Below are 21,010 nucleotides of genomic sequence, written 5' to 3' on the forward strand. Positions count from 1 at the left end.
TTCTTCCAGCACGCCTCACAGTGTTCCGCACTATAATAGGTGGTTATTTAGTCTCGTCATAGATGGCCACATTAATGCCACTGAACAGTCTGGTCACAGTTATTTGCAGATATCATCTGTGTAATAAAGGAGTACAATGTCCGTTGTAGACTGTATTGTGCTTTATTGAAGGCGTGCTGTTAGCTAATTCTGACCGTGAGCCATTATCAAGATCATTTACCATGTCAGGTATTACACATCGTGCTCATGACAGTGTAAATCTGCTTGACAACGGCTCACGGTTGAAATTAGCTAAAAGTACCATACAGCCTACAAAGGACAATGAATTCTTTTGTTAAACACCTAGAGACTGTGGATCCCGAAGGAAGCCAAAACTTCTTATTATTTTTCTGTTGCCTTTTTGTCCGCGAAGTCAGCATTGTTACATGGGATTTATTAAAGTTAGTTCATAAGATGGTCATATGGCGTTGCTGACGCCACGTCTCCCCACGGGAAGGAACATGCTTTTCCTTTGTTTCCTATCAGTCTCCGTCTAGTGTAGCTTTCGCTCAAATGGTTCAAATGGCTCTGAGAACTAAGGGACTGAACATCTATGGTCATCAATCCCCTAGAACTTAGAACTACTTAAACTTAACTACCCTGAGGACATCACACAACACCCAGGCATCACCAGGCAGAGAAAATCCCTGACTCCGCCGGGAATCGAACCCGAGCGCGGGAGGCGAGAACGATACCGCACGACCACGAGCTGCGGACTGTAGCTCTCGTTTTGAAGTGTGGCAACGTTCTGAAGTGTTTGCGTAAAGGCTACACGAGGCGGAGCCAGTCCGGTATTTACCAAATTTTATGTGGGAAACTGCCCAAAAATCTTACTCAGCCTAGCCAGCTCATCTGTCCACAATGTTAATCTGCGAGGGGTATCGATCCGGGACATTCTCACCTCTCCGTGTCCCAGAAGTGGCGCGTTAACATGCTCGGCAGCCCGAGCGGGTTCTATCAACAGCCGCTGCCGGACACAAAAGGTTGCAACACCAGGAACGATGGCAAATATCATAGCTTGTGCGCGTATAAGTTATAATGATAAAAACCCATAACAGAGTTTGTGATTGATTTGGAAGACATACACTTCAAAATTTAGTACCCAGAGCTAGAACGTCTGCAAGCTGCAACAACAGTTTAATTGTCGATGGACGTAGGATCGACGTCAGTCTGGATGACATACACGCATAAATTATTCGATTCTGCTTCAGTGCTATGCCAGAGTTCCTACATCGTTGTGTCTGACGGGTGATGGCATGCTAGTCTTTCAGCAGCTCGTGACTGGGTGTTTCCAGTGGTAGAAACATCTGAAGAACATGTTGGTCAGTGTGCTCAGTGTACACGAACGTGAGCACAGCACGAGAAGCAAGTGGTCTTGCGTTATATTGTTGAAAGATGGCATTAGAGTCACCTCTGAAGTAGGACACAGTCACTGTTCTTAGCTCATCGGAAATGTATTGACTGCGAACCAAATTGCGGGTTTGTGAACCAGACGTAACGTGTTGTGTGCCATACCATCACGCCAGCTGCTTGAGCCGTTACTGTTTATTCTCATCGGAGCCTGAACGCATCAATACCTCTATCGTTATTGCTGTATGGTGATCGAGGATTTATCTGAAACGACGACGTGGTCATACTACTGTGCCCATTGTTTTCATTCGGAGCAGCAATGTCGGCCCTCCCACCTCTTCTGCCATATCGACGGAATGTGAAACGATGGTTGCCGTGGTGACAATCTGGAGTTTTCCACACGTCGACGCACTGTTCCTGTGGGGAAACGCCTAGCTGCAGAGAAGCACAATTTCCATGTCAAGATATATGACGTGGCTTTATCCTCTGTGGTCGCTCGAACTATATTTCTGCTTGCTCAGCGGCTACCTTCATTTACATCTACGCCATACTTGACAAGCTACCATATGGTGTGAGGAGGAGGTTACTTCAGGTACAACTAACTGATTTCCCATACCCTATACCACTCTTCAAAGGCGAGCGGGATTATCGGTTAGCTCTCATTTCTCTAATTTCTCGTCGTAGTCATTACGCGAGTTGTATGTTGCAGAAAATAATATGTTGTCCGAATGTCCCCGGAAAGTGCTGTGTCGAAATTTCAATAGTAAACCTCTCCTTGATGCACAATACGTCTCTTGTAACGTCTGTCACCGGGGTTTCGTCGGACGTCCTAGTCCTCCCTTGGGCATGGGTGTGTTGTCCTTAGCGTAAGTCAGTTTAAGTCTGATTAAGTAGTGCGTAAGCCTAAGGACCGATGACCTCAGCAGTTTGGCCCCATAAGAACTTGCCACAAATCTCTAAATTTTCACTGGGGTTTCTGGAGCAAGTCGGCAACGCATTCACGCCCCTTAAATGATCCCGTGACGAAATCCGCCGCTCTTCGTTGGATCTTCTCTACCCCTTCTGTAAGTCCTACATGGCAACGATCACATATTGATGAAAAATACTCAGGTATCGTTCGAACAAGTGCCACATAAGCCACATCCTTCGTCGATGGACTATATTTGTTTAAGTTTCTTTCTATAAATCTCAGTCTGGCAATGGCTTTTCATACTGTTTGTTTCATGTCGAGATTCCACTTAAGGTCAATCTCAATAGATACTTGTAGATATTTTACAGTAAATACAGTTTCCTGCAGTTTCTCATCAGTAGTGTTGTCGTAAAGTAGTTGCTTTCTTTTCCTGTGCATGCGCAGTATATTACGTTTATTTACTTTCAGGTTCGACTACCAGAGTCTGTACCATTCATCAATCCTATGCAAGTATGAAACTTCCTGACAGATTGAAACTGTGTGCCGGACCGAGATTCGAACTCGGGACCTTTGCCTTTCGCGGGCAAGTGCTCTACCATTTGAGCTGCCCAAGCATGAATCACGCCCCATCCTCACAGCTTTACTGCCATCAGTACCTCGTCTCCTACTTTCCAAACTTGAGAGCACTTGCCCGCGGAAGGCAAAGGTCCGACGCTTTTTACTAGATCATTTATATGTATTGTAAACAGTAACGGTCTTATTTCACTTCCTAGGGGTACTTCGGAAAGTACCGTTACATCTGCCCATTTGGTTCCGTTAAGAATGGCGAGTTGAGCTCTACCTGCAAAGAGGTGTTGAATCCAGTCGCAAATCTCCGGCGATACTCGATAAACTCGTAATTTTATCACTAAACGGCAGGCCAAGACAAACAATGCCTTCCTGAAGTCGAGGACCTCGGCATCAACATGAGCACCGTTGTCTACGGCGCTGTGGATCTCATGGATGAACAGAACGAGCTGAGTTTCGCAAGATTTGTTTTGCAGAACCCGTATTCATTTTTAAGGATGAGATTTTCGTTCTCCAGAAACGTCATAATTCTTGAGAATAAAACTTGGTCCGTAATTATACAACACACTGACGAGAACAATAAAGCTCTATAACTGTTTGCTTCTTTTTTACGACCCGTCTTGAAAAATGGAATAACTGTGCTTTTTCCATTTTGTGGGTATCCTTCGTTGCCCCAGCGATATAAGGCGGGATTCTTCTAGGTGTGTCATCTGGTCCTGTTGACCTTGCAATACTGAGCGACTGTACATTGATGGGAAAGGAAGGACAACCCAAATGATGCGCTGGAATCATGCATGGCTTCAATAGGGTTCTCCTGAACCCATCAATTCCATGATCACATGAGAGCAGCACCAACCCGACCTACGCTAACGTCTACGTCAAAGAACCATTACCCGCAGTCCTTACAGGTTACGATCCTGCTGGTCTCGAATGGAGACACGTCTTTAGGCATATGTCTTCGTTTGAGTAGGCATAGCAAGGTCTTTAATAACCAATACTCAAATGCGACATCTGAATGAGAAATCCGCTGCGTAATCTTTCCCAATGTTCAGAATGACGACGATGTTAGTGCTACCTATTGCATGCGATTTCGCTGAAATGCTACTGATTTGCGTATCCAAACGTGGGGTAAACCACATGTCAACCTGACGTTTGTCTCACTGTGTTACAGCTTTAATGTCTGGCAGTGCAGATGTCGTCCTGCTTCGTTCCGGGTTATACATTTGGCCCAAAGTGTGAGAAGTCGAAGACACCTCCGTCTGCTGTGTTGTTGACCTAATGTTTATACAGAGCTCAGTCTGCTATACTGATCAAAAACCATCAATACGAGATCCAGCTATAAAGCAAACCGGGGAACTAAAACCTAGCACGCTTTATTGATAATTACATTAACGAAGTCAGGAATACACTGAACTGCTTGATGTTACTTATTCGTTTTATTAACTGTACTTGTCGATAAATAATAAAAATAATAACAGTGATTACAGTAGACCTATTACAAATCAAATATTAGGTTGTAATTACACTGGTTTCTGACTCTTGTTGTATTGTTTTGGCCTAGATCATCGTTTATTGGAAACTGTTATTGCATGCAGAAAGGAACGTAAGCCTTAGTCCTTAGCATTTTACATGCGAACACGTTCCCACACTGAAATACTGCCTGAAGTCGTTAGACGCATCTTAATCCCGTAACATTTCTTTCTGTGCTATCAGTCATCTGTGTACTCCAACTTTCAATTGCGTTTCTTACATGTCATCACCGTCCCTCCTCAAGTCGCATCCATTTCCCACTCTATGATTGTTAGGGATCTCCTAGTCGACAGCAGATTTTTTTCTAGATATGAGTACCAACATTTGGCCAGGCGTTCGGAAGTTGTGGCTTATTTGTCACTTCTTCCTAACACCTTTCACACTTGCAAGAGTAAAACGTCACTGGGACTCTTCCCCGATACGTATGCAAACTTACTCCAGATTGGATTATGAAGTCATAGTAGCCAACCAGACCACTCCAGTAGCCGAGGTGTGAGTCGAACCCGCGGTAGGTTGGCGTGTACTTCTTTGAGTGGTGGCCGAGGTGCCACTTGCCCACAGCTCTGGTGACGTAGCCCAGGTCCTTGAGGTACTGCGGCAGGATCTTGCCCTCGGGTAGCGCGCGAAGCTGAGCCGGAGAAATGGGCTGCCCCTGCATACCTGTTGACAGACGACCATTTCTCGACAGTGGTTTAGCGGATGTACAGTCTTCCAGTATGGAGAGTTATTAGAATATTATTAGCACAAAAGAATATTCTTGTTAATTAGTCTGAATCCTGATCATGTCTTCTTTATGAAGGCAATGATATTAATTTTTATTATACAGTTTTAGGAAATTATTTTGTTTTGATTGCATTAAGCTATTATTGTTTTCTAGGACTGGTATCTACTTTCGAGTCATGCAACTACTCGTCTAAATTATCTGTTTCATCACTATTAACAGAGTTTCAGCATACCATATGATGCTCAACGTAGTCACATTACTTACATATGACAGTTGCAACCACTACAGTGAAAGTTCTAACTACGAATAGTGTTTCCGTGTTCTCTTGACTAGTGGTTTGTACCACCGCGTTTGTTACGCTTTTATCGCTGTAGTTTATCTAACACAATATGCATATTCCAGTGTACTTTTTAGCTTAACGATATGCATATTTCAGTATACTCTTCGACAAACACAAATACACCGGAAGTACAGGCCAGTACAAAAGAAGGAAAGTTTCTCAAGAGAAAGCAGGACCAAAATAAACACATGCCGAACAAATTTACCTCCGTTCTGGATTTTGATCTGTAGTGGCACTTTGAAAATACACACATAAAAAAAGTTTTGCAGCATCTCGGTTCCCAGAGTTCCGCCACCTGTACAGAAAACTGGAATAGAGATCAACATAAATGCACTTTTTATTGTTCATGGAGAACACACATTGCATATTGTACTACCATACAGCGACACCATCATAAGTGGTGGTCCAGATTGCTGTTCACACCGGTACATCTAATACCCAGTACCACGTCCTCTTCCATTGATGCTTGCCTGTATTCGCCGTAGGATCTATCCACAAGTTCATCAAGGCATTGTGGGTCCAGATTGTCCCATTCCTCAACGGCGATTCGGCGTATATCCCTCAGAGTGGTTAGTGGGTCACGTCATTCACAAGATGTGCACGATAGGGGCGCAAATTGTCGTCCACGAAGACGAATACCTCTCCATTATGCTGCCAATATGGTTGCACTATTGTATCGTACAAATGTTATGGCGCCTTCCATGACCACCAGCTGCGTACGTCGGCCGCACATAATGCCAGCCCAAAAGAGCACACCCCAAAAGAGCAGGGAACCTTCACCGTGCTGCACTCGCTGGACAGTACGTGTAAGGCGTTCAACCTGACCGAATTGCTTCCGAACATACCTCCAACGATTGTCTGGTTGAAGGCATATGCGACACTCATCGATGAGAACGTGATGCCAATCCTGAGCGGTCCATTCGACATGTTGTTGGGCCCATCTGTACCGCGCTGCGTGGTATCGTCGTTGCAAAGATGGACCTCGCCACGGACGTCGGGAGGGAAGTTGCGCATAATGGAGCTTACTGCGCCCAGTTTTTGTCGTAACACGGCGTCCTGTGGCTGCACGAAAACCATTATTCAACATGGTGGCATTGCTGTCAGGGTTCCTCCGAACCACAATCCGTAGGCAGCGGTCATCCACTGCAGTAGTAGCCCTTGGGCGGCCTGAGCGAGGTATGTCATCGACAGTTCCAGTCTCCTGCATCTCGCCCATGTCCGAACAACATCGCTTTCGTTCACTCCGAGACGCCTGGACACTCCCCTTGTTGAGAGCCCTTCCTGGCACAAAATAACAATGCGGGTGCGATCGAACCGCGGTATTGACCGTCTATTCATGGTTGAACTACAGACTACACGAGCCGTGTACCTCCTTCCTGGTGGAATGACTGGAACTGACCGGCTGCCTGAACCCCTCCGTCTAACAGGCGCTGTTCATGCATGATTGTCTACATCTGTGGGTGGGTTTAGTGACATCTCTGAACAGTCAGAGGGACTGTGTCTGTGATACAATATCCACAGTCAATGTCTATAATCAGGTGTTCTGTGAACTTGGGTGACGCAAACCTTTTTTTGATGTATGTAGGTCAAACAATACCTTTCCCTTGGAGGCAATAATCAAAGGCCCTTCAGCCACTTTGTTCTCTTTTCTTACTATATTCGTCGTATTCTAATAATACCTGTATTTAAGTGTGAGATTTGAAGAGAGCTTTTCCATAAAACTAGATTCAAGCTGTTGTGTTACATTTGCTAACGAAATCCGCTGTTCGGAGTTTTACATTCTAGTGGTAGTCACCTCTCTGTCATTTGCTTTTTCGACATCGAAATTGTTCGATTTTATTGTTTGGACTGATTCATTTGCTGCTTTAAGTATAATTAAGACAAATCTGTTTAATTCTGGCAGATGTTTTTGTGTTTCACATTTTTCATCAATGATCAGTGTTTCTCAGGCTCGTAATCCATAAATGGATCAAAAGGTTCCAAGTAAATTACTCTTCTTTCACCACCAGTTCCGATATTTCTAGTCCTCTGACACTGATAATCGCGCCAATACACACCTTTTCACACTATAATGTCTAAAAATCTTAATCAAATGAATCTGCACGAAAAATGCCTTAAAATCCCATTTGAACAAAACATGTTAAGCCTAGCTGTTGACACAGACTGCTCACACAACGTTTATAATACCTTCGTAATTACTTCACATAGTAAATAGTGTTGGAAAGCCATGTCATGTAGAGTGTTGCAATAGGTGAATTGTCTTGTATTTTTCCACGTGAGTCTTCAGAACGAAGGATACTGTATCTGACTTACATGATATAGCGCACGAGAGTGCTCAGCCTTTGGCACGGGTTCGATCTCATATCAAATTTTTGTTGCTCTTTCCTGTTCTCTTTTAGGAAACCAACCAAAGAAGACGTTTGGCGTCACCGTCTCTGGAGTGCCACATGAATTTTCGCACGCAACGGCCTCACTGGCTATCTTGAATGCTAATTAACGAGGAAACGGCGCAACCTATCGAATTTTTTCTGAACTATAACTACTCAGCACAACCTCCCCTGCAAACCCACACATGCTTTTCTAACTATTACTGGCCACCCCACAAGAGGCCATCCTTTTTAATTCAAGGAATTCATAAATTAACAGCAGTATTGAAAACTAAATTGACGTTTAAAAATCAAGACATGTATGTGTTTGACAAAAAACGTTTATATTTAATATTTATTACCAATTTTTAACTTTTGGGCCTTGGACCTGGATTTCCAAAGCGGAAAGTTGCTTAGCTAGAAATGAAGAGCTGCAAGTCAAGAATTATTAGAGTAAACAAGCAAACAAATATATTGATCAGATAATAGACTGGAATGGAAGGCATAAAAACGCCTGTACTAAAAATGGATTTGAGATGTGTATGGAGTTAGTCAAATGATATCAGATGGAACAAAAAATTCATTCCATAAATACATGATTTTATGAAATTTATAGGATCAACATGAAACAGAATTGTTAAATATAGCAGAGCACAGGAAAGTCTGGAGTATTTCTTAAGTGCCAAATTACGGACGATATTAATGATAAAGAAATATTGACGACAGGTAACTGTTCATCTTTGGAAACACAGTTATTTTCTCAGCAAATCGATGCTAATGTATCTCTGCAAGTCCATCTCCGTTTCCAGTTAGTAAAAGATCTATTTCCCCATTTCTAATTGTTATGTCTTTTATGACATTCAGCTTTCCCGTGCGCCTTTCCAGAACTACATAAACGAATATGTTTATGATGAAAGGAAATATGAAAGTTGGAACGATTCAGCACATACTTGGTCATAATGGAGAGAACATTTCCAGTTTACTGTTGATGTCGTTCGTTTCTGGGAGTAAATGAATGATTTAGAATCATAAATAATAATTAAAAAATGGCTAAGTTGAGATCGTCCTCACGAATAGGTACTTAACATCTTCCGAAACCGAAAGAAATTGTCATGCACTGGAACAATTTCATCCACAGTACTGACCTGTGCGAATAGGGTACTTCCCAGTCATGAGAGCTGATCTCGAAGGCGTACACACGGGCTGTACGTAATGACTGTTGAGGATGACACCGTGGTAAGCCAAGGCGTCGATGTTGGGTGTAGGAATCTGGTCGGAGCCGTGGAAGCTAACGTCATTCCAGCCCTGGAAGCGGTTCGTACAAAAATGACTTAGTGTTACATCATAAAAAATAGTGGATATCTACATTCAGTGATTCAGGAGAACTCAACTTTTTCACATTTAACATGGAGTGTTATTAGAATGTGTTGTCTGCTGTTTTGTGTTCTGTACCTCTTCACATAATTGCTTGTAATCGTCAGACATCCAAGTAATTAGTAATTAGTTTCTTGTTGGACAGAATATATACCAGCTGCCAATAAAATAATAATTGAACTGCATCTCAATAAGAGGTTACCCCAAAAAAATCTGTGGAAGAGGTTAACATTTTATTGTTTAGCAAAAAATATTGTTGTTGTTGTTATTGTTGTGGTCTTCAGTACTGAGACTGGTATGATGCAGCTCTACATGCCACTCTATCCTGTGCAAGCTTCTTCATCTCCCCGTGCCTAGTGCAACCTACATCCTTCTGAATCTGCTTAGTGTATTCATCTCTTGGTCTCCCTCTACGATTTTTACCCTTCACGCTGCACTCCAATACTAAATTGCTGATCCCTTGATGCCTCAGAACATGTCCTACCAACCGATCCCTTCTTCTCGTCAAATTGTGCCACAAACTTCTCTTCTCTCCAATCCTATTCAATACCTCCTCGTTAGTTATGTGATCCACCCATCTAATCTTCAGCATTCTTCTGTAGCACCACATTTCGAAAGCTTCTATTCTCTTCTTGTCCAAACTATTTATTGTCCATGTTTCACTTCCATACATGGCTACACTCCATACAAATACTTTCAGAAATGACTTCCTGGCACTTAAATCTATACTCGATGTCAAGAAATTTCTCTTCTTCAGAAACGCTTTCCTTGCCATTGCCAGTCTACATGTTATATCCTCTCTACTTCGACCATCATCAGTTATTTTGCTCCCCAAATATCAAAACTCCTCTATTAATTTAAGTGTCTCATTTCCTAATCTAATTCCCTCAGCATCACCCGACTTAATTTGACTACATTCCATTCGTTTTGCTTTTGTTGATGTTCATCTTATACCCTCCTTTCAAGACACTGTCCATTCCGTTCAACTGCTCTTCCAAGTCCTTGCTGTCTCTGACAGAATTACAATGTCGTCGGCGAACCTCAAAGTTTTTATTTCTTCTCCATGAATTTTAATACCTACTCCGAATTTTTCTTTTGTTTCCTCTACTGCTTGCTCAATATACAGATTGAATAACATCGGGGAGAGGCTACAAACCTGTCTTATTCCCTTCCCAACAACTGCTTACCTTTCATGTCACTCGACTCCTATAACTGCCATTTTGTTTCTGTACAAATTGTAAATAGCCTTTCGCTCCCAGTGTTTTACCCCTGCCACCCTTAGAATTTGAAAGAAAGTATTCCAGTCAAAATTGTCAAAAGCTTTCTCTAAGTCTACAAATGCTAGAAATGTAGATTTGCCCTTTCCTTAATCTTTCTTCTAAGATAAGTCGTAAGGTCAGTATTGCCTCACGTGTTCCAGTATTTCTACGAAATCCAAACTGATCTTCCCCGAGGTCAGCTTCTATTAGTTTTTCCATTCGTCTGTAAAGAATTCGTGTTAGTATTTTGCAGCTGTGGCTCATTAGACGGATTGTTCGGTAATTTTCACATCTGTCAACACCTGCTTTCTTTGGTATTGGAATTATTATGTTCTTCTTGAAGTCTGAGGGTATTTCGCCTGTTTCATACACCTTTCTCACCAGACAGTAGAGTTTTGTCAGGACCGGCTCTCCCAAGGCTGTTAGTAGTTCCAATGGAATGTTATCTACTCCGGGGGCCTGGTTCGACTCAGGTCTTTCAATGCTCTGTCAAACTCTTCACGCAGTATCGCATCTCCTATCTCATCCTCATCCACATCCTCCACCATTTCCATAATATTGTTCAAGTACATCGCCCTTGTATAGACCCTCTATATGCTCCTTCAACCTTTCTGCTTTCCTTTCTTTGGTTAGAACAGGCTTTTCATCTGAGCTCTTAATGTTCATACAAGTGGTTCTCTTATCTCCAAAGGTCTCTTTAATTTTCCTGTAGGCAATTTCTATGTTACCCCTGGTGAGATAAGCCTCTACATCCTCACATTTGTCCTCTAGCCATCCCTGTTTGGCCATTTAGCACTTCCTGTCGATCTCATTTTTGAGACTTTTATATTCCTTTTTGCCTGCTTCATTTACTGCATTTTTATATTATCTCCTTTCATCAATTAAATTTAATATTTCTTCTGTTACCCAAGGATTTCTACTAGCCCTCGTCTTTTTACCTACTTGATCCTCTACTGCCTTCACTACTTCATCCCTCAAAGCTACCCATTCTTCTTCTACCGTATTTCTTTCCCCCATTACTGTGAAATGTTCCCTTATGCTCTCCCTGAAACTCTGTACAACCTCTTGTTCTTTCAGTTTATCCATGTCCCATCTCCTTAAATTCCCACATTTTTGCAGTTTCTTCAGATTTAATCTACTGATCATAACCAATAGATTGTGGTCAGAGTCCACATCTGCCCCTGGAAATGTCTTACAATTTAAAACTTGGTTCGTAAATCTCTGTTTACCATTATATAATCTATCTGATACCTTTTAGTATCTCCAGGGTTCTTCCATGTATACAACCTTCTTTCATGCTTCTTAAACCAAGTGTTAGCTATGATTAAGTTGTGCTCTGTGCAAAATTCTACTAGGCGGTTTCCTCTTTCATTTGTCTCCCCCAATCCATGTTCACCTACTACGTTTCCTTCTCTGCCTTTTCCTACAACTGAATTCCAGTCACCCATGACTATTAAATGTTCGTCACCCTTCACTATCTGAATAATTACTTTTATTTCATCATACATTTCTTCAATTTCTTCATCTGCAGAGCTAGTTGGTATATAAACTTGTACTACTGTAGTAGGTGTGGGCTTCGTATCTATATTGGCCACAATAATGCGTTCACTATGAGTAAGAGAGGGTGGAGCTCTGAACAGCACGTTGCAAGGCATTCCAGATATACTCAATAATGTTCATGTCTGGGGAGTTTCGTGGCCAGCAAAAGTGTTTAAACTCAGAAGAGTGTTCCTGGAGCCACTACGTAGCAATTACGGACGTGTGGGGTGTCGCATTTTCCTGCTGGAATTGACCAAGTCTGTCGGAATGCACAATGGACATAAATGGATGCAGGTGACAAGCCGTGATGCTTACGTACGTGTCACCTGTCAAAGTCGTATCTAGACGTATCAGGGGTAGCATATCACTCCAACTGCACACGCCCCACACTATTACAGAGCCTCCACCAGCTTGAACAGTCCCCTGCTGACAAGCAGGATCCATGGATTGGTGAGGTTATCTCCATACCCGTTCACGTCCATCAGCGCGATACAATTTAAAACGAGACTCGCCCGACCACGCAACATGTTTCCAGTTATTAAGAGTCCAGTGTCTGTTGACGAGCAAAGGCGAGATGTACAGGTTTGTCTCATGCAATCATTAAGGATACACGAGTGGACATCTGGCTCAGAAAGCCCTCATCGATTATGTTTTGTCAAATGGTTCGCACGCTGACACTTATTGGCGCAGCACTGAAATTGCAGCAACCTGCGGAAGACTTTACTTCTGTTACGTTGATGGATTCCCTTCAGTCTTTGTGGGTCCCGTTCTTGCAGGATCTTTTTCCAGCAGCAGCTATGTCGCAGATTTGATGTTTTACCGGTTTCCTGATATTCACGGTAAACTCGTGAAATGGTCGTACAGGAAAATCCATAGTTCATCGCTACCTGGAAGATGTTGTGTCCCATTGCTCGTGCGCCTACTATAACATCACGTTCAAACTCACTTAAATTTTGATGACCTGTCATTGCAGCAGCAGTAGCTTGTTGTCTTATATAGGCGTTACAGACAACAGCGCCGTATTATGCCCGTTTTTCGTATCTCTGTTTTTGAATGAGCATTCCTGTACCAGTTTCTTTGGCTGCGTGCCATCTGATTTTCGGAGAAACATCATCTACACAATTAGGAAGATTCCAAGAACCGACAAGTGCGAGAATTATTGTAGAATCAGCTTAACAGTTCATGCATCCAAGTTGCTTACGAGAATAATGTGCAGAAGAATGGAAAAGAAAGTTGAGGATATGTTGGATGACGATCTGTTTGGGTTTAGGAAAAGTAAAAGCACTGGAGAGGCAATTCTGATGTTACGGCTGACAATAGTGGTAATGTTGAAGACAAATTAAGACACGTTCATCAGATTTATCGACCTGGAAGCGTTCGACAATGTAAAAGATGCAAGGCATTCGAAATTCTGAGGAAGATAGGGTTACGTTATTGGAACGACGGGTAATATGTGCAAGAACCAAAAGGAAAACGTACTAGTAGAAGATCAGGAACGAGGCGCTCGGATTCAAAGGGTGTAAGACAGGGATGGAGATTTTCACACCTATTGTTGAATCTGAACAACAAATAATGAATGTCGACAATAAAAGAAAGGTCAAGAACGAAATTTTTTCAAAATGAATGGCTATCATCAGATTCGCCGATGACATTGATGTCGTCAGTGAAAATGAAGAAGAATTCAACATGGCCTGTAGTATATTCTGAATGGAATGAATTGTCTGACTAGTAGAGAATATAGATTGAGAGTAAGTCCAAGAAAGACAAAAATAAGGAGAAATAGCAAAAATGAGAAAATCGAGAAACTTTACACCAGGACTGATAACCACCCATGACGGACGGAGCAACAAGGACACAAAAAGAAGACTAGGAGTGGAGAAAAGGGCATTTATGACCAAGAGACGTCTACCAGCATCAAACAGAGGCTTTAATTTGAAAAAAGAAATTTCAGAGAATGCTGGTTTGGAGTACAGCATTGCATGATAGTGAAACATGGTCTATGGGAGAACCGGAAGAGGAGAGATTGGAAGAATTTGAGATGTGATGCCACAGAAGAAAGTTGAAAACATAGTGAACTGATAAGGTATGCAATGAGAAAATTCTCCACAGAATTGATGAGGAAAGGAATATGTGCGAAAACACTGACAAGAAGAAGGGACAGTGTGGAAGGACGTCTATTATGAATTCACGAAATAACTTTCATGGTACTTGAAGGAGCCGTAGAGGGTAGACGGAGTTTGGAATAAATCTAGCAAGTAATTAAGGGCGTAGGTTGCAAGTGCTACTGTGATACGAAGAGATTGGCACAGGGGAGGAATTCATGACAGGCCACATCGAACTAGTCAGAAGACTGCTGACAAAAAAGAAAGCTGTAGCAGTCATAGAACACTGAAAACGCGCAGTGAACATTTTCACTCTATTTCAACAGAAACTGAAAAAAATAACACCAACACATGAAAAAGTGAGAATAACACTACGATGTAAGCAATCGATAAGTCCGTCCATACTTCCTTACCCAAACTGCAATGGCGGATACATTCCTGAAGAAATTGGACCGAGTTAACGGATAATGTAACCGTGCCTCCATCAGATTTTTGTAAGTGACCAACGTACGAATTGTTTTTGAGCTCTATGTCTGTATAAAATAATAACGGATGAAAAACTTTCTGCTGTAGTGTCTACGAGTAGGTTACTAATTACCAACTCCTGGAAGAGCTTATAAAGATCTGAAACATGGGACAGAAGAAGACACTGCGCTCCATTATGACCAATACTTGCGAGTCACTCAAGACAGCACAACAGGGGGTAAAGGGCTAGCAAATATAACTGAAATGCTGTTAGGGCTTACTGATGTCAATAGCTGACTCGTTGTGTCAGAGCGTTCCGCAACTGAAGCGGATCATGTGCAGATAATGTTATCACATATCAGCGATACTGACTAAACGAGGGCTGGAACTTAAATAGTGGCAACTATTTATTCACAACCGATGCGAATGGAGCGGTCTAAGGTTATGGTGATACTCGTGTACGACTGTGATGGTGTTATCCTAACGCATTACGTTCCTCAACGGCTGGCCGCAATGCACAGTATTACTGTTCGTTTTTGGAGCATCACCTGCGACCAGCTTAGCGAAAGAAGCGGCGACACTTTCTGCGGAACCCACCCATCATTTTGCACGACAATGCGCGGGCGCATACAGCGCAAGCTGTGGCTGCTCTGTTCGGTCGATGGGACTGGGAAGTACTGTACCATCCACCATACTCCCCGGACTTAACTGCTTGTGACTCTGATTTGATCCCGAAGATGAAGGAACCACTTCGTGGCACTCGCTTCAGAACTGTTCCCCGAGATTCGACAGGCACTAGACCGCTCTATTGGCACCATCAACAGATCAGGCTCTGCTAACGGTATAGTACGCCTTCCACATCGCTGGCAACGGGTTCTACATAACGCTGGTGAATAATTTGAAGAACAGTAACAGGGATGTGCAAACATGTAACTCTTGTGTACCGGTTGTGAATAAATAGTTGCCACTGTTTAAATTCCAGCCCTCGTAGTATTATGTCACAGACCTGAATAACAGTTAAGTCGGGTATCAGAAGATTATTTTAAACTTTCATTGGTAGCTTTTGTTATTATTGGTTGATGTTTAGTTTATAGTAATTCACAGTATACTGTCCTCGCCAATTTTTCGATCAAATCCATGGAACGCATTCTTTTTTCCTCGCTCTTTTTGTTTATTAAGCTAGCAATGTTTCCTTAGGTTTTCCGGGCGCTCCCGCTCCCCAAAGGACGTTAAAGTGGCAAGTATATATAGCCTCCGGCCTCGGACAATACTCCAGTCCGTCAGCGGGAGTCAAGCGCAAGGATCCTCTGAGAATATCAGATTTTTAAGTAATAGGATAATAAAGTGTTCTATAGCCACAGTAGATACATGGCCTTCTCTAGAAGCATCCAAATTGCAGTGTTTGAAATCTAGTGTTCACACACTTTCCGAATTAAATTCAATTTTCAGTTACATAATTATTTTTATTTTGCTTTACCGGTTTCAATTTTCGAGCAATACTGTATAGAACAAACTTTGAGTGATAATCAACAGATGAAAGCCAACTGGCAGTACTTCGATCCTAAACATTTTTCTGACATCTTCGTTAATAAGTGTATCATACTGCCTATGACATTTATAATTAAGTAAAAAAATTAAAGAAACGAAATGACCAAGGAATGCACTTTGCATTGATGAAATTAAACGAGACACTTCTGGTTTACTCTTCTGACTTGCGTCTGTTGAACGGGGAACGTTAACTGGAAGAATAATTTGCTTCAGCGGTTGACTTCTCGTCCTCTTGGAAGTCAATTTCGACATGTGAAGGAGTACGAATGTTGCTTTAGATCAAATAGCCGAACAGTGGATTCTATAAACTAAGCAGTATTTCTGATCGCAACTAAGTTGTGTCCAAAATTAAACTGTCTTTTTTGTTAACATAAGCTCCATTCTTTTTTCAAAATCTTCACTTCTTCTGCAATTGTCATGAGATATACCGCTATTAATGAAATTGTATCAAAGTACTATTTATAAAGTATTCCGAAATATGATTATTCATACATCCATAGTGGCACATCATTACCATTATTATTCCTTTTGCATGTAACACCCCACAACTCCGCTTCAATTTGAGACGTCGATTTTTAAGTAATACGATAATAAAGTGTTCTATAGCCACAGTAGACAAGTAGCCTCGTCTAGAAGCATCCAAATGGCAGTGTTTGAAATTTAGGGTTCACACACTTTCAGAATTAAATTCAATTTTCAGTTACATAGATATTTTTATTTTGCTTTACTGGTTGCAACAAATTAATTTTCCTCTTTCTTCTGTGCATCGATATGTAGTATAAGAAGTGTATAAGTGAAATTTACTTAGTATTTGTTTCGTAAATGTCATTAGCTTCGTCGCAGAGACATAATGCTATGATGTGTCAAAATCGGTACATATTTCATGTGACTATTGAAAACAGGGAGTGACAGGTTGGCAATGTACAGTAAATAAAAGACATCTTTGTACATGTCAAGCTGCTGTGTCAATAGTAAGGAGTATTCATAAAGGCACACAAAAAGTATAATTAAGGTATACAAGGAAGACATATATACCTATCTTATTCAATCAAAACAGCGTCTGTTTTTTTCAACGCAAGCTGATCATTCGAAAAACCTTTTGAATTTTTTTAATATTTCAAATTCTTCTAAAAGGGTCATTTTATAGTCCCGGTCAACTACAAGAAATATTTCCATGTTAAGCAAGGATGGAGGAGGAAGACTGTTCTTATTGGTTCTGAGATGTTCTGCTAAAACTGACTTACATGAATTCTCGCCGTCTTTGTTGAGTAAGTCGGTTTCTGAAGATGACAAATTCCTTTGTCGAAGCGGGTAAAATGAAACAAAAATATCTGTGCAACTGACGACAGAACTTTTCTCAGAAATGTATACTGCAGTCATTGGAAAAATTACAGCCATGAATAAAATATTAAGTTCACATAATTACTTGTCCGTCACCTAGGAATTAAAGCGCTGTTAAGCTACGTTGTGCAAAACTGAAGGCTCCAGAATGAAAGGTTGGTACTTACCAGGTCATCAGCCACGATGAAGATGATGTTTGGCGGCATTGTTACGGAATCCGTTGAGACAGCCATTGCTCCCGCGTATTCTGAAGCCACCAGCAGCCATGCCGTCGCTAATAGCGTATACATGGTAGACAAGTTGTGTACTGCGAACAAACAGTGCAAATTAAATTCATTTATGATTTCAGTGAAAGTTCTGCTCCGTTACGAAGAAATGATCAATGGTATGGGCTCATGCACTGGTATTGTAGCGGGATATCTAGAATTATAATTTCTACAAATTCTGTCCAGTGAAATGATAATTAAATAATTTCACTTAAAATACGCGAAGGGAGAACAAAAAAACCTTTTGAAAAGGTAATGAAATTTAAAGAAATAAGATAGCACAGAATACATATCATTAACGGAGCATGATGAAATAATGAACACCGAAACATTATTATATGATTGATTCCTTGTTAATTGTTGTTCTACTTTAAGTAAAAGGTTTTGCACAACATGTACCGAAACAAGACTGTGGTTACAAGACCTGTAGAACATGAAAGGGAAATAGTAACTGAGAAGAGATTAGTCTGGGCTGCAGCCTACCTGTCATATTATTCAAGCAGAAAAGAGGGCAGGAAACCAAGGTAAAATGTTGGAATTGAATTACAATTAAGGACCAAGTTATAAAAAATTAATATATAGACGATCAGTCGAACAGCAGCGACGGTAACTTGAAAAATGTTTCTCAGAAAGAGAAACATGCCAATATACAATATACATTTTAGTGTTAGGGGCTTTTTCTGAAGGTAGTCATTGAAATTTGGTGCTAGGGAAGAACGGTGAAGGTTAGATGAATATTTCCAGTATAAAGTACAGATCCCTGATCATTTTGGTAACGTTACAGATTCCTTTATGTTCATTCACCAACATTAACTTCTGTCGATTAGCCGGAGCTGAGTAAAACTTGCGTACAGTTTTATCGACACAGCACATAATACGAGGACATGCACGCACTCACATAAACTCTCTCAAACACAAAACACGAAAAGCAAAGCGGAAAGGGAAATTAATGACACTGAAGATAGGAAAGGCAGTAAATTGATTCATAAACTAAGCAACTGTTAGATAACCTTGCGGCGTGTGTAAGGTACCTCCACATGATCAATATTAAACACGTATATAAACAATAAAATAAGTGAGGAAGGATATAACATTGACTTTAACAATTTGCAGCTTTAAAAGAAGCCGAGTAGTACAACGCAATCATAATATTTTTATTGAGTCTATGACACATGTATGTAGCTCTGAAATGCAGAAGACAAAATTAATTAGCGGCATAGAGATAATGCGCATAATTTGACATCAGCAAGGGTTGCGAAAACTGACAAAATAAACATAAATTCGGCCTTATTATTATTGTTTAATTATTTGTTGTGGGACATTAGTGCCCGTCTGTTTATCAACTTTCAAAAATGTTCAAATGTGTCTGAAATCTTACGGTACTTAACTCATAAAGTCATCAGTCCCTAGGATTACACACTACTTAACCTAAATTATCCTAAAGACAAACACACTCCCATGCCCGAGGGAGGACTCGAACCTCCACCGGGATCAGCCGCACAGTCCATGACTGCAGCGCCTAAGACCGCTCGGCTAATTCCGTGCGGCTTGTCAACCTTGATGTACTTCCTTATGCTGCGTCTACTGTTATCAAAAGCAAACACTTCATTGGCAGTGGTAGAGCAGTTTATCGTGGAAACGTATTTGAGCACAGAAGAAAATTGTCAGCTACGAGCTACGGTACCGAAGGAATGAGACTCATGTTGCAAGCTACTAACCAGATGTACACTGGCATACCTCATAATATCGTGTCGGGCCTCACTTTGCCCGTCGTAGTGCAGAAAATCGTCATGGCAGTGATTCAACAAGTCGTTGGATGTCCAATGGAGAAATAGTGAGCTCTACTGCCTCTACAGCCGTCCATAATTGCGGAAGTTTTGCCGGTGCATTATTTCGTGTTCGAATGGCTTCAAATTGTCTCAGTGTAGTCGAATATAACTATTTACAGCTAATGATTGGTTTACACCACACCACACCACAGTATTTTGTAGTCACAGCCAACATGCCCAGTGCTTTGTTGACAACTTGGATCCGTGGCTTTGTCGGACCCAACCGTCATCGATAACCAGCTGATATCGTGACTCATCTGGCCAGTCCACGGGTTTCCAGTCGTCGAACCTATGAAGATGGTATCCGAAAGAACAGATACCATCCTCATATAGTTAAGGCTAACCGGCCATTGACCTTCTTCTGTGCAGATGCACACGCATTGCCCGAAATCTCACGGGACTCGGTAAGATTGTCTGCCGCGAGTAATGAGTGTAATGGGCAGGGGCATTACGAATGTAGTGTGTGGACAGTAAGCTGGGAATGTGGGTGTCACGGGGAGCGTGGAAGCGATATATCCTTGCAGTCGCACTGTCCTCAGGGCCCTCGGTGGCTCAGATGGGTAGAGCGTCTGCCATGTAAGCAGGAGATCCTGGGTTCGAGTACCGGTCGGGGCACACATTTTCAGCTGTTCTCATTGATGTATATTAACGCCTGTCGACAGCTTAGGGCCTTGATTTAATTATCATTTAATCCGACCGATATGGTCACGAGCTCAGGAGAGGCGGTGCAGGCGATGACGTGAGCAAAGATACTCGCGTCGGTCGTCTGCTGTCATACCCCACTGACACCAGATTTCACCACACTGTTGTAGCGGATACGTTCGTCGTACGTCACACAGTGATTTATGGTATTATTTCACGCAGTGTTGCTTACGTATAATCGCTGTCAACTCAGTACGCAAACGCTGATGCTCTCGCTCATTAAATAAAGTCCATCGGTCAGTTCGTTGTCCGTGGTGAGACGTAATGCCTGAAATTTAGTATCCTCGGCATACTATTGGCACCATTTATATTGAAATATTGAATTCCGTAACGATTTCCGAAATTTAATATCCTGAGTCTAAATCCAGCTACCATTCCACGTTCAAAGGTTGGTAATTCCCGTAATGTGGTCATAATCACTTCGGTAGACTTTTCACATGAATCACCTGAGTACAAATGACAGCTCCGCGAATGCACTGCCCTTTCGCAATTTGTGTGCGCTATACTGCCGATGTCAGTACATGTGCTTACCAATATACCATGACTGTTGTTACCTCAGTGTATTTAGTTAGTACATGCCATTAATGTGACATTCATTTTGGGCCACTGTTGCACGTAGTCCTTGCACTGTAAAAACATTTCTGTATGTACTTTTCCTTTCGGCTGTGTAATAATACCACCGTTTCGACGTCCCAACAACCATGCATGACCACGTCTCTGGCAAAGCGCCCTCGCATTTCCACTGAGTTTAACACTTGA

At 41.8% G+C, this 21,010-nt stretch overlaps 1 protein-coding gene across 1 annotated transcript in view; it reads right to left on the bottom strand.

Annotated features, from left to right (window-relative positions):
* LOC126354453 (arylsulfatase B-like) overlaps positions 1-21,010 on the bottom strand; it is a 60,279-nt gene that overhangs the window by 31,263 nt on the left and 8,006 nt on the right. The window contains exons 2-4 of the mRNA XM_050004147.1: positions 17,622-17,761; positions 8,972-9,131; positions 4,833-5,056 (exon numbers count right to left, since the gene is read on the bottom strand). Coding sequence (XP_049860104.1) covers positions 4,833-5,056; positions 8,972-9,131; positions 17,622-17,744 — 507 coding nt within the window. The 5' untranslated portion in view covers positions 17,745-17,761. The remainder of the gene's footprint in view (positions 1-4,832; positions 5,057-8,971; positions 9,132-17,621; positions 17,762-21,010) is intronic.

This window comes from Schistocerca gregaria, chromosome 3 (assembly GCF_023897955.1).
Source record: "Schistocerca gregaria isolate iqSchGreg1 chromosome 3, iqSchGreg1.2, whole genome shotgun sequence".
Classification (NCBI taxonomy): Eukaryota; Metazoa; Arthropoda; class Insecta; order Orthoptera; family Acrididae; genus Schistocerca; species Schistocerca gregaria.